Genomic DNA, 15994 nt, shown 5'->3' on the forward strand with positions numbered 1-15994 from the left:
GTTTGCTACTTGACTCTATTAGAGCCACAATATCTGGGCATCCCTGAGGAACTGTGGGCCAGCAGCAGCAGTACAACCTACAACCTCTTGGCCTGCCATATTGTCTGCTCTACCATTACCATCAAGCCAGGGGATCAACCTGAGTTCAATGAAGAGTGCAGGAGGGCATACCAGGAACAGCACCAGGCACACCAGAAATGAGTTTTCAACCTGTTAAAGGTACAGATCAAGACTAGTTGCATGCTATGCAACATAAGAGCAAGAGATAGATAGAAATATATGATTCCTCAACTGATTGGTCAGATCTAAGCTCTGCAGTCCTGCTCTATCCAGTTGTGAATAGTGTGAAATGTTAAACAACTTACTAGAGGAGGAGGTTCCACCAGTACCCCCATCCTCAATGATCGGGGATCCCAATATATCAGTGCAAAAGACAGGGCTGAAGCGTTTGTGCCAATCTTCAACCAGAAATGCTGAGTGGATGGTCCATCTTGGTCTCCGCCAGAGGTCTCTAGCATCACAGATGTCAATCTTCAGCCAGTTCGATTCACTCCAATAAATCTCTCATTTTTCCAACCTCAAAGGGATAAGGATTCAGCTTGTTCAATCTCCCCCCATAAATTGAGCTACGACACATTCCAGATTTACATTTTATTTTGTATCCCAGCTGTGTTTTGAATGGAATTGAATTGTGGCATGACCTGAAATGAAAACAGTCTGTATCTACTGAATGAAGATATATTTTGACTTATTTAGCAATACGATGATGGTGGAACGGTGGCACCCTGGTTAGCACTGCTGCCTCACAGCACCAGGGACCTGGGTTCAAATCCAGCGTCTGTGTGAGTTTCCTCCTGCAGGCCAAACGTGTGCAGGTTGGTTGGATTGGCCATGCTAAAAATTTCCTCGTAATGACCAGAAATGTGTATATTGAGTGGATTAGCCATCGTGCAAAAGCCCATGCTGGTTTGCAAGGAGGGAGTGGATTTTGGGTGGAGTGCTCTGGGGAGCGTCGGTACATGCTCGACGGGCCAAATGGTATCTTTCTGCACTACGGGGGATTTTATGATTCCTAAACAATTGTGGCACCCTAAATGCTCCATACCCCTCATCTCCAAAGCTCGACAAATAATTGGGAGAATCAATCCTGGCAACCTGTGTTTTCAGTGTCTGGATGAGGTAAAATATCTGTTGCCCCGAGTATAAGTTGTGAGTCTGTGTGTGTGTTTCTTAAGGAGAAAGTGGGGCTTTGTCAGCAGTTGAGTTTGAGGAATTCTGAAGGTTAGGGTCAGGTTTCCACACGTGTCTAACATGCTGAGGAAAAAAAGACTGGAGTGTGGAAGTGGCGAGGTGCAGGAGGCTGTCTGTTCTGCAGTGCTGAGTGCAGTGAGTGTGCATGTTCGAGACGCATTGCCACTCTCGTCCTCTCTCGCTACACGGTAAGAACATTAATCCTTTCTCACTGCAGCTTGGATCTGCCCCCAACAGAAAGAACCTGAACTGAACAGAGATACTCCGGTTGACTGGAAGCGTACCTTCCCTCCGGACCTGCTCTGCCTGCAGAAAGCTCAGCATCTGGAAATCTCCTTGTCCCTTTCCAAGGTAAGAGATGATTAAAAGGGATATCAAAAAGAGTTATGGTTTTTTTCAGAAAACATTTTAAAGTGAGGAGCGGGACAATTGAAGAAGTAATGCGCAATAACACCGTTCGTGCTTTTAGACCTGCATAAACTTTTCCAGGTATTTCAGTGTGTTTCGATGAGAATAAAACGCTGAGCAGATGTAGCAGCAAATGATAGAGGTCTGTTGGTGGCAGCCTGCAATACAGTTTCTGCATCAGTCCATCTTCAACGCGAGAGAGTTACTCTCCAGAAATTCACACTCCCCCCAGCCCTCTCCATCTGGTCTATTATATCGTGCTGAAAATCATATCTCCTACTGGGTTAATTTTCATGTAATGATTAATGGGTCCTAGCTGTAGAATACACTTCCTAAATCTTTCTGCCCGTCTCTCCTCCCCACCCCACAAAAAATCCTCCTTTATCCTAGACCCGTTTCTGGAGCCTAGTTTATGGCTCCCTGATTTCTGTCTTTATACAGCTCAGCATCAAATTCTGCCTGATTGTGCTATTGTGGAAGCCCTTGGGACATTTTGCTATGTTAAAGAAGCTATTTAAATTCAACTTGTACATACACAGCAGAGATTGATTGATTTGGATCTTGCTTGCCCTCAGCAGTGGGATTGATTTATCCCTACTGGTTCCTTCCCCTATTCCCACTGTCTTTCTTTTGTTCTTTCTCAATGTTTGGTTTGTCAATTCTGAGCATGTTTTTGCAGGCAACCAGATTCCACTTTACCCTGGCCACTCATTCTTGCATTTGTAACTCTGTTGATCCATCCTTTCTTCCCCTCGTCAATACTCAAAAGCTGTTCCAATCCTCTTCTCTTTGGCCTCCTACAAAACCTTGCATTGTCATAGAGTCATAGAGATTTACAGCATGGAAACAGACCCTCTGGTCCAACTCGTCCATGTTGACCAGATATCCTAAATTAACCTGGTCCTGTTTGTCAGCATTTGGCTCATATCCCTTGAAACCCTTCCAATTCATATATCTATCCAGATGCCTTTTAAATGTAATTGAACCAGCCTCCACCACTTCCTCTGGCAGATCATTCCGCACACATACCACCCTCTGCATGAAAATGTCGCCCCTTAGGTCCCTTTTAAATCTTTCTCTTCTCACCTTAAACCTATGCCCTGTAGTATTAGACTCCCCTACCCTGGGGAAAAGCACTTGACTCTTCACCCTATCCCTGTCCCTCATCATTGTGCTGTTGTCTTCCTGAAATTGTCCACTGGGAAATGAGGTGAGGGAGCACGTGTCTTATTCTCATCTGTAGGAGCTTGTTCTTTGCGCAGAAATGAATTTAACATAAAGGTTAGGTTTGAGCAAAGGAAATTGAATTGTGCATTTTTAGGATAGGCTTTGATAAAATAAGCAAAAAACAACTGTTCCTATTCACTGAATGTACAAGGATGAGGAGACACAGATTTAGAATTTTTTGAGGAAGAACCACCAAGTGGTTATGAAGAAGAACTATTTTACACAGTGAGTGATGATGAGCTGGAATTTGTGAGCACGGTGGTAATGGGCAGTGAATGATTTCAAAAAGAAATTGAATAGAGAGAAATAAACTTGCAGAGCCATGAGGATAGATGAGGCTAGCTGGATTGTTCAACAGGGAGCTAGCATGGACTCAATGGGCCTAATTGTTTCCTCTATACCATTCGGACTCTAGGTCTCAAACACCAAGCTGGGTATCAGGTATTTCGCCAGCTCCTCATTTATTCCATCTTATCCTTAGTTTATTTTATTGCAACCTCTCCAGTGTGTGGTCCTGTTGTTTAATCTGTAGGCCATGTGGCTTCTTCTTGAGTTTCTTACATTTCCACGCATCACCCACTCCCCTATTCTAACGCAGCTTTCTAAACCTTTCAGTTAAGTTTCTGTGTTGTTTTATAGAATGAGATGATTGAAACCTCTGTGCTGCTCTCATCCTGTTCAGTCATGTTCAGGTGTTGGCCACTGGGATTATCGCTTGCAAGAAAAACAAAGTTGCTGGAAAAGCTCTACAGGTCTGGCAGCATCTGAGGAAGGGTCACCAGACCCGAAACATTAACTCACAGATGCTGCCAGACCTGCTGAGCTTTTCCAGCAGCTTTGTTTTTGTTCGTGATTTACAGCATTCGCAGTTCTTTCGGTTTTCATTTAGGATTATTGCTTGGATGTGTTAGTACCTGATTTCTGAAGTTTTCATCATTGCTGCCCCCAATTTCTCAGCTGTAAGTCTGATCCATGCTCGGGCACAAACCTTATGAGTGCTCCCACCTTTCGGTTGGAAAGTTGTGAATTCTAGCGTTTTCAAGACATGAGCAAAGCAGTAATGATGATACCTCACTACAATACTGGTAGAGTATAGCACTGCTGGAGGGGCCCTTCTCTCAGTTTGATATGTCAAAATGACTGCCCTCTCTGGTAGATGTAATGATCCCATTATTCTGAATGATATTTATCCTGCAATTAATATCACCCAAAAAAAATTGTCATGATTATTACTATTTTTGTGAAATATAGTTATGTTTAGCTATTGCATTTCCTGTATCAGTTTACAAGGAGTTAATTAAGTAAAGCATTGTGAAATGTTCTGCTTTTCTTAATTCAACATGTGCAGGCATGTTATGATACATGCCTTAGATAGGTGGGACTTGACCGTGGATCATCTGGCCCAGGGCTGGGGTCACTACCATTATGCTGCAAAAGCCCTCCCTGAAATGTTGTGAGATTGAAAAAGGTAACTGTATATACATGTAAGTCTTTCACTGAGAAAAGGCGCCATTGGTGACCCACAGTGAAGGCTTCACTGAGTCGAGATTCTTTGTGAAACTTGCCCATTCATAGTCAAGTTTAATCTGTCCCCATCTGACACTGGTATATTTGTACGTCCTGTAGAAGTCAGGGATTTAGTGAGGGGGCTCTAGCTGTGTTTTCAGGAGCATTAAGACCAATTGTAACAACACAATTGCCAACGAGCCAGAGGCCAGCTGCATTTGCAGAGACAGGCAGTTATGATTGTGTCTCTGTCGATGCTGTTTTGTTCAATATGTAACATTCCTCTCATTTACTTACAGACCCTAAGGACTGGGATACCTCCTCAGCTCAATATTGATGTAAACAACTATGTGCATTTCCAGTTTTAAGATTCACATGATCACCTGCCTGTCGCAGAAGTGCTCCCACTGTGATTGAACCCATCAAACAGATACCATATTACATATTGCACATCATAGCATTCAGGATGAATGTCAGTACTGAAGACACTATCAACCCTTTCCTGAAACAGACTCTTTTCTATGACTATAATGGTACGTGCCTGGGCACTTCCTTGGGGCATGCTTGTAACAAAAGCAGTGCCTGTCACCTTCAGCTGCCAGTCTTCACCAGTGCAGCGAAAGTTAGAGTCGGGATCACTATTCTTGTTTTCACTATTTCTGCAGTCTGCAACCTTGCTGTGCTGTGGACGACCACTCAGAATCGCAAGAGTAAATCCCACATAAGAATTTTGATCTTGAATCTAGCTGCTGCGGACCTCCTGGTAACGTTCATCGTGATGCCTCTGGACGCAAGCTGGAACATCACAGTTCAGTGGCAGGCTGGGGACATTGCCTGTCGGCTACTGATGTTCCTAAAACTCATGGCTATGTACTCCTGCGCTTTTGTCACTGTGGTGATTAGTGTAGACCGGCAATCTGCCATTCTAAATCCTCTGGGCATCAGTGAAGCCAAAAAGAAGAATAAGATCATGTTGACAGTAGCTTGGATTTTGAGTGTCATCTTGTCCATTCCACAGGTGAGAGCTGCTTAGGAATTGGGAGTGCAAATTGCTTAACATTTGGTGCTGTTGTTTCTTTTTTGCAGTTGAATCGAGGAATAACCTTTGTACAAGTCCAAACAATATTCCAAAAAAATTGAATGGATGGTGTCTAAAAGCACCATATTTTAGCCCCTGTAGAGACCTTCTATTACAACTGAACTGCATAACATACCACTCTCATGGTTGTCCAGGGTCAGGAACTCTTGAGTCAGTTCTTAGGCCATTCTAAAGTAATGGTCCCCATGTACGTAAAGGAAGTGACAGTGGGATTTCCCATTGGGAACACATATCGCTAGCCTGATGGGTTCGTGGAGTCTGGGGCTTGTTCCTGTCATTGTGCCTTTCAGTCAGGAACTGTCCTGGGAATTCAACTCGAGTCTGAGAATCTCAAATGTAAGATGTATTCAATATTGACAGTCCAGTGTTTCAGATCAACTGAAGAAAAATCTCTTTGTTTTAAAGTACACTGTTTTCAATAGTTTAACTTAGAAACAAATGGGGCAGGGTGACAGAGAGAGGCTCGAGAGCTGATATATGATCTTATAACTGTTCCTCACATTTAGGCAATGAACTTGTCTTAAGTATCTTTTCCCTTCATCACTGTGCACCTCAAAGTGAGTGATTTTGGTGTTAGAGACTGGAACATGCTTTTCTCTGGAGACTCAAAGACAATGGCAAATGTTTTAATGGCAATGTCTGGTTAAGCACAGATTACATACAAAATAAAATTCCATCTACATTGTACACAAAATCAGGTCAAGAGCAACAAAAGTTTGATGTAACCATGAGCTCCTTTTATGCACTGTTGCAATAGGGTGATGTTCCTCGATTTTCTACATGTTATTCAGTGTCTTCCTTTAGGAGATTAAAAACTCATGCCAACCAAGCAGCTGCATGGAAGAAAATTTCCTTTCATCATCTTAGGCTGGATTAAGATGTTGTAGAAACATGAGGAATTGGATTGAGTACTTTCTTAACCCAGCCTCTTACTTTAACATCCCAGAAATAAAGGGTTAAATTCTGCCTTCCGTTCTCTGGTGGGACAATGTTACGTGAAATTTTGCCATGCTTTCTTTTTAAAGCCAAATCTTCAAATTAACCATGCAATTTTTAAAAATGTAAGCATAGCTGGCTGAACCAGCTTTTATCACCCTTGAACTGATTGGCTTGCTAGGTCTTTTTGGGGCAGCTAAGAGTCAGTCACATTGCTGTGGCTCTGGCATTATATGTAGGCCCCAAACCAGGCAAGAATGGCAGTGAACCATGTAGTGCTTACATCAGTCATTAAACTCACTGTTAGTTGGAGTTTAATTGAATCCAGTTTCATGGATTTGGACCCTTGCTCTCAGAACAATAATCTGGGATGCTTATTAACAAAGTGATATTACGACTAGGCCACCATCTCTGAACAGACCACTCAGATCCTCAAGGGACTTTTTAAAAATAGTTTATGGAGCATCATTAAAATTGCAGCTTAGATAGAAGACTGAAGGAGTTTGTTCAGCTTGTAGACCCTGGGATACGACTAGTGAGAAAATAAACTTCTTTTCAGACACTAACTGAGATGGCTGTCAATTCAGCATAGTGTCTCTCTGGAGGTCAAACAGCAACTGATGTAGAATTCCAGAGTGTAGCTATTTTACATCACCGCGTTCGACTTGTTACAATATATATCCAAGGCGGGTGGGACTTGAACCCAGACCTTCTGGCCCAGGGTTGCAAGGGAAAACAAACTCTTTGATAGTTTCACTCAACCTGTTCAGCGATGTTATTAGACAGCTGTGGTGCAGATGGCATTTGAACTGGAGTCTCCTGGCTTAGAGGTACGAAGACTACCACTGCATCATAAGAAAACTCAAGATGGAACAGGTAGTTTCTCAATGAGTTTTGATTTAAACACAGTGAGAAGTCCCTGTTCTTGGATCAAAAGAAACAAGTTGTAGAAGCTCACCATATCGGTGATAAAATAGAGAAAAAGGCTGAGATTAGAGCTTAGAGTTGAGCAAAGGACAAGTTATCAGATTCTGAGATAGTAGGAACTGCAGATGCTGGAGATGACAAGGTGTAGAGTTGGATGAACACAGCAGGCCAAGCAGCATCAGAAGACCAGGAAGCCTGACATTTCAGGCCATTTCTGAAGAGGGATCTAAGCCCGAAACATCAGCCTTCTGCTCCTCTGATGCTGCTTGGCCTGCTGTGTTCATCCAGCTCTACACCGTTTTATCAGATTCTGCTTTTTTCCCCCCACTCTTTATCCTGCCCAGAAACATTTAGAAATGCCTTTTTAAAAAGCTTTCCCAGAGAGGGGGACAGCATTAAACTTTAAGGTACGATAAAAATCATGCATTACTAGACTGAGCTTGCACCCACAAAATCCTATTTAATCAGTGAGAAACGCTGAACAAATCAATGCAAAATCATTTTCAGGAGTTGAGTTCAAACATTGGATTATCCTTTAAAATCTGTGCATAGTGATTTTACTGGGTCTGTCTATTCCTGACCATAATGATGAGAGAGTCATCTATTCTTCTGTTTTTTTCTTTCCAAAATCTGCTCCATCTTTTAACCTGTTCTGGGTCTGATGAAAAGTTGTTAACCTGAAACATTAATTCTGTCAGGTCTGGCAGTATATGCGGTGAGAGAAACACAGACAATATTTTGTCTTCAGTGTGACTTCTTCAGAACCAGAAAGGGCTGGAAATTCTGTTTTATACTTTAAACAGAGATGGAGGAGGACAGAGGGGAACAGATGGTGTGGAGGCCCAGTGGAAAAGACAAAGGGGTTGCAAAGTGTAATGAAAGAGAAACGGAAATTTCAAATGAGTGTAAATTAAGGTGTGAAAGGTGGAAAATAGGAGAGCAAAGTAGACAAGACACAAACAAGACAAGACTATTAGGGGGGATTGGGGACCCCGGGGGAATGTAAGAAAAATGAAGAACAGGCATTATCAGGTCATGCTCTGAAGTTGTGGAATTCAATATTGAGCCCTAGAGGCTGTAAAGTGCCTAAGCAAGAAATGAGGTGTTGTTCCTTGCGTTTGTGTTGTGCTTTATCATAATATTGCAGCAGGCTCATATCAGAAATGTCAGCTTGAGAGCAAGGTGGGTTATCGAAGTGTCAAGCAACTGGATTTCGAGGGACAGAATGGAAGAGTTCCACAAAGCAGTCACCCAGCCTGCGTTTGGTCTCACCAATGTGAAGGAGGCTACATTGTGAAAACTCAGCAGGCTAGATTGAATGAGGTGCAACTAGAATACTGCTTCACCTGGAAGTTGTGTTTGAGGCTTTGGACAGTGAGGAGGTGAATGGGTTAGTGTCACACTAGATTGTCTGCAATTGCATTGGAAAGTGCCTTGGAGGCGTGAAGAAGCATTAGGATGGAGGCATCACCTAGGTTGTTATGGAGAGAATGGTCCCAGTGGATCAATGACAGCAGCAGGTAGGGGAAGGTACATTGGTGGTGGCATCCTCCTGGATAATGATCCTTTAAAGGGAAGACTAGTTAGGTGGAAAGTGAGGACGAGGGGAACCCTGTCATTGTTCTGGGAAGGATGGGGAATGGGGTGAAGATAGAAGTGTGGGAGAGGGTTGAGGGCCCTGTCAGCCATTGTGAGGGGAAGTCCTCAGTTGAGAGGGAAAGAGGTTGTGTCAGAGGCACCCTGCTGAAAAGTGCCATACTCAGAACAAGCAAAATGGAGATGGTGGATCTGAGAGAATGGAATGAAATCCTTTCAGGAAGTAGGGGATAAGGAAAGTTTCATGCTAACACAAATGAAGCATAGTGCAATCTCGAGGACAGCATTTCATGTTCCAGTTTAGCACTTTACAACCTCAATATTGAATTCCATGGCTTCACAGCCTGACTCCATGATGCCTGTTCTCTACTTTTCTTACATTTCCACATACCTACCACCACGGCCTTGTCTTGTTTGTGTCTTTTCGCACCTCTGTTACATCTCTGATCATCTTTCCTCCCAATTAACGACGCTTTTGTCTTTTGCTGTGGGCCTCTGCATCATGTGTCCCCTTACTCCTCTTCTGTCAAAAGTATAATAAACAGAAGGGTGACATGGTGGCTCAGTGGTTAGCACTGCTGCCTCACAGCACAAGGGCCTTGGGTTCAATTCCAACCTTGGATGACTGTGTGGAGTTTGCATGTTTTCTCCGTGTAAACATGAGTTTCTGCTGGGTGCTTCAGTTTCCTTCCACAGCCCAAAGATGTGCAAGTCTGGCAGCATTGGCCACCCTAAATTGCCCATAGTTTGCAGGGTTAGGTAGGAGGATGGGTCTGGGTGAGATGTCCTTTGGAAGGTTGGTGTGGACTAGTTGGGCCAAATGGCCTGTTTCCACACTGTGGGGATTCTATTTAATGAAATACTTTCCAGTTCTGAAGAAGTCATAACAGAGTGAAAAAATAGAACTGTTTCTTTCTCCACACATCCCACCAAACCTCTTTAATTTCTCTGTACTTGTTTCAGATTTCTAGTGTCTACAGGATATCACTCTTATTGCATGCAGCCTGTTTCTGTTTCCACAAATGCTGCCTCACCTATTGAGTGTTTTCAGCACTCTGTTGTTATTTGAGTTTGCATGAGAGTTTGATATTGCCAACTTCAGTCAAATATACTTCACTTAAATCCCATAGTCATTACAAATTCTCAACAGCAATTTTCAAATGAGACAAACCAAGGGTAAACAAACTCTCACAAGGTTGGCACTCCTCAGATATCCTAAGCTGTTCTCTTCACAAATCCGATGACATTACCATAGCACATGGTGCTTGTAGACTCCTCAGTATTAAGACTTTAGACCGATATGCAAATTCTCACTCTGCCTACCCAACTTATTCTCTCTCTCTCTCCTACCCTTTCCCATCTTCTTCTTTATATAGCCTCTCCCCCTTTAAAACCTGCCTCATTTTCATTAGTTTTGTACACCCAACTTTTCCTTTGGCATGACATCTATGTTGCTGATTCCCCCTTGTACAGTCTTTGGGAATTTTAAAGCACGTTATATATATCAATACAAATTCTTCTCTTATGGTAGATATCAACAAACCTTGTGTATCCTGTAGCAGTTTAAGCGGATGTCATTGAGAACAGCAGCATCATTGTACATTGTAAGGAATAATTGTGACATGAATAGCAGAGAACTATTTAAAGTTCTTATAACTGGAAATTTATATTCTTCTGACATATTCAGTGGCAGCATAGGCAATTATTAAAGAAGCAGTGAACAACATCTACACAGAAGTAGTTACAGTGATATAGAAAGAAATTTAAAGTGGTAATGCCTAATCTATTCTTCTTTGCACTGAGGTAGTTGAGTTACTTGGAGAGATGAAAGACTGTATTTGAAAATTCATGCTTTTTTCTTATAGATTGTCTTGTTCCACACTGTAAGTATTACTGAGCCGCAGAACTTCACACAGTGTTCCACAATGGGGAGTTTCAAAGAACACTGGCAGGAGACCTCGTACAACATGTTCACTTTTGTTTTCCTGTTCCTCGTGCCACTGGTGATCATGATATTCTGCTACACCCGAATCCTGGTGGAGATATCAAAGAGGATGAACAAGGGAAATTGTAAGTTGAATATTGATTGTTGCCTGTGTTTTCATCTTTACATGGTGGCTGTACTGAAATCCAAGATATATCTCACAATCTCCTGCTACATTCTTCCATCTTAGAATATCACAAATTTCAGACTTTTAGATTCTCCCCATGATTTATTAATCTGTTGTCCAATAATTTTGAGCTTGATGGTGTCCTGAATCAAAGGACTTCTTCGTTTGCCTTGATTTCTCAAAGGTTTTGTGCATTCATGCATAGTGCTGGGTTGTGTTGAGTTTCATTGACTGGGAAGGTGCAATGTTCAGTCACAAGTTTGTGATGATCTCAGGGTGTGGAGTAACTATAGCAGGCATATTTCCCTAGGCTCAGAAGGGAGAAATAAACAGTGGGGATTCCAACACCAATTACTCTCAAGAATCTTTGGTGGGAAACTTTTCGCATGTAGTTGTTGGATGACAGTAGGAATAGTCTTAGATGTAATGCTCTGGAAAGCCAAATAGCCGACAATTCTTCACTTCCTAGGCTCTTAGGTGGAAAATGGTTGCTTCATGAAAGCTTACCAACACCTGTGGATTGCATGCCTGTCAGAAAGGAAGACAATTAGTATGAAAAAAATCCTCAAAGTGATGACTTATTTCTGTAAGTTTTTTGTAACCCTCGTGAAGGTCTTAGAGGTCATATTATTTTGTTTTGTGTCCTCTTCCAGTGTCCTCAAAAGATGTGCATTTAAGGCGATCGACAAATAACATACCAAAAGCACGAATGAAAACTTTAAAAATGAGTATAATTATCGTGACCTCTTTCATAGTGTGTTGGACTCCATATTACCTTCTAGGACTTTGGTATTGGTTCTCGCCAGAAATGCTCTCAGAAGGAAAGGTCTCCCAAGCATTGAGCCACATACTCTTCATTTTTGGCCTCTTCAACACTGTTTTGGATCCCATCACCTATGGTCTCTTTACCATCCATTTCAGGAGAGGCTTGCAACATTGCTGCCATTCTGCTAAGATGGTATCCAATTCAGATCTTAATTCTACACTGACCAGATCGTTCAGGTGCTCTGCATCATCGCTTCGCCTCAAAAGGTTAACTGCACTCACTCAAGAAGATCACAGATCGATGGCAGAGGATGAACATCAGAGTAAAGGCAGTTGCTACAGCAATGGTTATCTTGACATTTACAAAGGTAATGCCAGGAAAAGTATCAATGCAAGTGCAGAAAATACTCTGAGATAATGGGAACTGCAGATGCTGGAGAATCCAAGATAACAAAGTGTGAAGCTGGATGAACACAGCAGGCCAAGCAGCATCTCAGGAGCACAAAGGCTGACGTTTTGGGCCCAGACCCTTCATCAGAGAGGGGGATGAGGGTTCGGGAATAAATAGGGAGAGAGGGGGAGGCGGACCGAAGATGGAGAGAAAAGAAGGTAGGTGGAGAGGAGAGTATAGGTGGGGAGGTAGGGAGGGGATAGGTCAGTCCAGGGAAGACGGACAGGTCAAGGAGGTGGGATGAGGATAGGAAGGAAATGGAGGTGCGGCTTGGGGTGTGAGGAAGGGATGGGTGAGAGGAAGAACAGGTTAGGGAGACAGAGACAGGCTGGGCTGGTTTTGGGATGCAGTGGGTGGAGGGGAAGAGCTGGGCTGGTTGTGTGATGCAGTGGGGGGAGGGGACGAACTGGGCTGGTTTTGGGATGCGGTGGGGGAAGGGGAAATTTTGAAGCTGGTGAAGTCCACATTGATACCATTGGGCTGCAGGGTTCCCAAGCGGAATATGAGTTGCTGTTCCTGCAACCTTCAGGTGGCATCATTGTGGCACTGCAGGAGGCCCATGATGGACATGTCATCTAAAGAATGGGAGGGGGAGTGGAAATGGTTCGCGACTGGGAGGTGCAGTTGTTTATTGTGAACTGAGCGGTGGTGTTCTGCAAAGCGGTCCCCAAGCCTCCGCTTGGTTTCCCCAATGTAGAGGAAGCCACACCGGGTACAATGGATACAGTATACCACATTGGCAGATGTGCAGGTAAACCTCTGCATAATATGGAAAGTCATCTTGGGGCCTGGGATAGGGGTGAGGGAGGAGGTGTGGGGACAGATGTAGCACTTCCTGCGGTTGCAGGGGAAAGTGCCAGGTGTGGTGAGGTTGGAGGGCAGTGTGGAGCGAACAAGGGAGTCACGGAGAGAGTAGTCTCTCCGGAAAGCAGACAGGGGTGGGGATGGAAAAATGTCTTGGGTGGTGGAGTCGGATCGTAGATGGCGGAAGTGTCAGAGGATAATGTGTTGTATCCGGACGTGGGTGGGGTGGTGTGTGAGAACGAGGGGGATCCTCTTAGGGCGGTTGTGGCGGGGGCGGGGTGTGAGGGATGTGTTGCGGGAAATGCGGGAGATGCGGTCAAGGGCGTTCTCGACCACTGTGGGGGGAAAGTAGCGGTCCTTGAAGAACTTGGACATCTGAGATGTGCGGGAGTGGAATGCCTCATCCTGGGAGCAGATGCGGTGGAGGCGGAGGAATTGGGAATAGGGGATGGAATTTTTGCAAGAGGGTGGGTGGGAGGAGGTGTATTCTAGGTAGCTGTGGGAGTCGTTGGGCTTGAAATGGACATCAGTTACAAGCTGGTTGCCTGAGATGGAGACTGAGAGGTCCAGGAAGGTGAGGGATGTGTTGGAGATGGCCCAGGACCTCCCACTTCCTACAGACAAAGGGGGTGGCCATGGGCACCCACATGGGCCCCAGCTATGCCTGCCTCTTTGTAGGTTACGTGGAACAGTCCCTCTTCCGCACCTACACAGTCCCCAAACCCCACCTCTTCCTCCGTTACATTGATGACTGTATCGGCGCCGCCTCTTGCTCCCCAGAGGAGCTCGAACAGTTCATCCACTTCACCAACGCCTTGCACCCAAACCTCAAGTTCATCTGGGCCATCTCCAAGATGACATGTCCATCATGGGCCTCCTGCAGTGCTACAGTGATGCCACCCGAAGGTTGCAGGAACTGCAACTCATATTCCGCTTGGGAACCCTGCAGCCCAATGGTATCAATGTGGACTTCACTGGCGTCAAAATCTCCCCTTCCCCCACTGCACCACACAACCAGCCCAGCTCTTCCCCTCCCCCCACTGCATCCCAAAACCAGCCCAGCCTGTCTCTGCCTCCCTAACCTGTTCTTCCTCTCACCCATCCCTTCCTCACACCCCAAACCGCACCTCCATTTCCTACCTACTAACCTCATCCCACCTCCTTGACCTGTCCATCTTCCCTGGACTGACCTATCCCCTCCCTACCTCCACACCTATACTCTCCTCTCCACCTATCTTCTTTTCTCTCCATCTTTGGTCCGCCTCCCCCTCTCTCCCTATTTATTCCAGAACCCTCACCCCATCCCCCTCTCTGATGAAGGGTCTAGGCCCGAAACGTCAGCTTTTGTGCTCCTGAGATGCTGCTTGGCCTGCTGTGTTCATCCAGCTTCACACTTTATTATTCGCAGAAAATACTCTGTAGGCTGATCGCAATCACGATGCAGCCTTGCAGCACAGAACAAGACCACTATAATCTTTTAAATAATGGCTTAGTTTCAGCGCGCATGTTTTAATTTTCCTAGTTCCCCTTAGTGGTTTACATTTTCATTTCTTTTCTTTGTTCCAATACTTGACCTTGTGTGTTGCTTATTATTCAAAAGTAAGTCATTTCTCTATCTGTAAAAGCTGGAAACAAAGCCACTGGCTCTCTCAGATTACCACTGATATCAAATAACATTGAAATGTATTTAACACTGTATTGATCCTTATGGTAGAAAGAAACATTTCGAAGTATTTCAGCTCTTTCAGATGTCAGGTAATATGAAACATTCAAAAGCCCTGAGATTCCACTGCTAACATTGGTTATCCTGAGGATCAGTAAACTGAATATTATTAGCTCCTCTGATTGGAGAAGGATTGGAAAAGAACACCTGATAGGGAGTGCTTAAGAATGGATAAGCGTCATTACCTCAGCCAAAAAAGAATATATAAGAAATATTTGCTAATCTATGGAGCAGAAAAACAGCCTGTGCAGGGCTCACAGACAATACTGACATGTTTAATGAATTAGATCGATTGTTCAGGTGGGGAAGAGCATAACGATACGGACTGAGAGGGCAGGAGAATGATCTTTAAAGAGGCCATTTGGGAATGCCCAGAATGCCAAATGGAGGCGTATGTGTTAAATATTCTTTTCTTTATTTGTGAAATATTAACCTTTGATCTCACAGTTGGAAATTTAAAAAGGAATAAAACTATCGTGAATGCTCAGTCACAACAGGGTCTTGGATTGTTTTGCTTTGGTTGACAATGACAAGTTTGGCCGAGATTCACATGACAAGACTGTTTTGTTGCAGTGGTTCTTTGCTTCTGGCACATTGCCATATATTACACACACAATGTCCGGAATGCAAGAAGCAGTGAATATGGTACAAAATATTAACAAAGCCAGCGTTGCCTTGCATCAGTGCTGACCAGTAACAGCGGCTTACTGACTTAGTGTCTTCTGGCTTGTAGGTGTGTGTCCACCTCCTTTGGTTTTCTTCCATTGAGTTAGATACAAGAGTTTTAATGTTATCGTTACTGCTGATCCTGTGGTTAAAAATAAGCAGCAAGTGGTCTCAGTTGGCATTTATATCTTAACACCTGTTTCACTTGTAATACTACAGTCTCCACTGATGCAGAGCAAATCTTCAGCAGTCTAATTGGGTCCCTGCTCAGAAAAATTCCTACTTGAATGGACCCAAATACATCTTGCAGAAGATGTGCAAAAAGTTAATTAAACATGTCCCAGATCATGGTGCAGGATATCATAGAGTTTCAGATTGTTTTCACTTAGTGTTAACCCTGATCTTGCATGAAGAACATTAAAAATAAATTCTGTTTCTGCAAATGGAATTTCCCGAAAGAACAGAAATGGGAATTTGCGGCCTATTTTTGGCGGCGCTAGAGTTTAATTTAGACGCAGTGGTTA

The 15994-nt window shown here is 43.8% G+C and overlaps 1 protein-coding gene across 1 annotated transcript; it reads left to right on the plus strand.

The window, feature by feature from the left end:
* The first annotated feature begins 4858 nt into the window (after positions 1–4858).
* LOC125467140 (gonadotropin-releasing hormone II receptor-like) lies at positions 4859–12298 on the plus strand. The gene is made up of 3 exons (XM_048562576.2): positions 4859–5410; positions 10816–11020; positions 11715–12298. The coding sequence occupies exons 1-3, from the start codon at positions 4859–4861 to the stop codon at positions 12242–12244; spliced, it is 1287 nt and encodes a 428-aa protein (XP_048418533.1). The 3' UTR covers positions 12245–12298.
* Positions 12299–15994: the final 3696 nt, after the last annotated feature.

The sequence above is a fragment of the Stegostoma tigrinum genome, chromosome 33 (genome assembly GCF_030684315.1).
Source record: "Stegostoma tigrinum isolate sSteTig4 chromosome 33, sSteTig4.hap1, whole genome shotgun sequence".
In the NCBI taxonomy this organism is placed as follows: domain Eukaryota; kingdom Metazoa; phylum Chordata; class Chondrichthyes; order Orectolobiformes; family Stegostomatidae; genus Stegostoma; species Stegostoma tigrinum.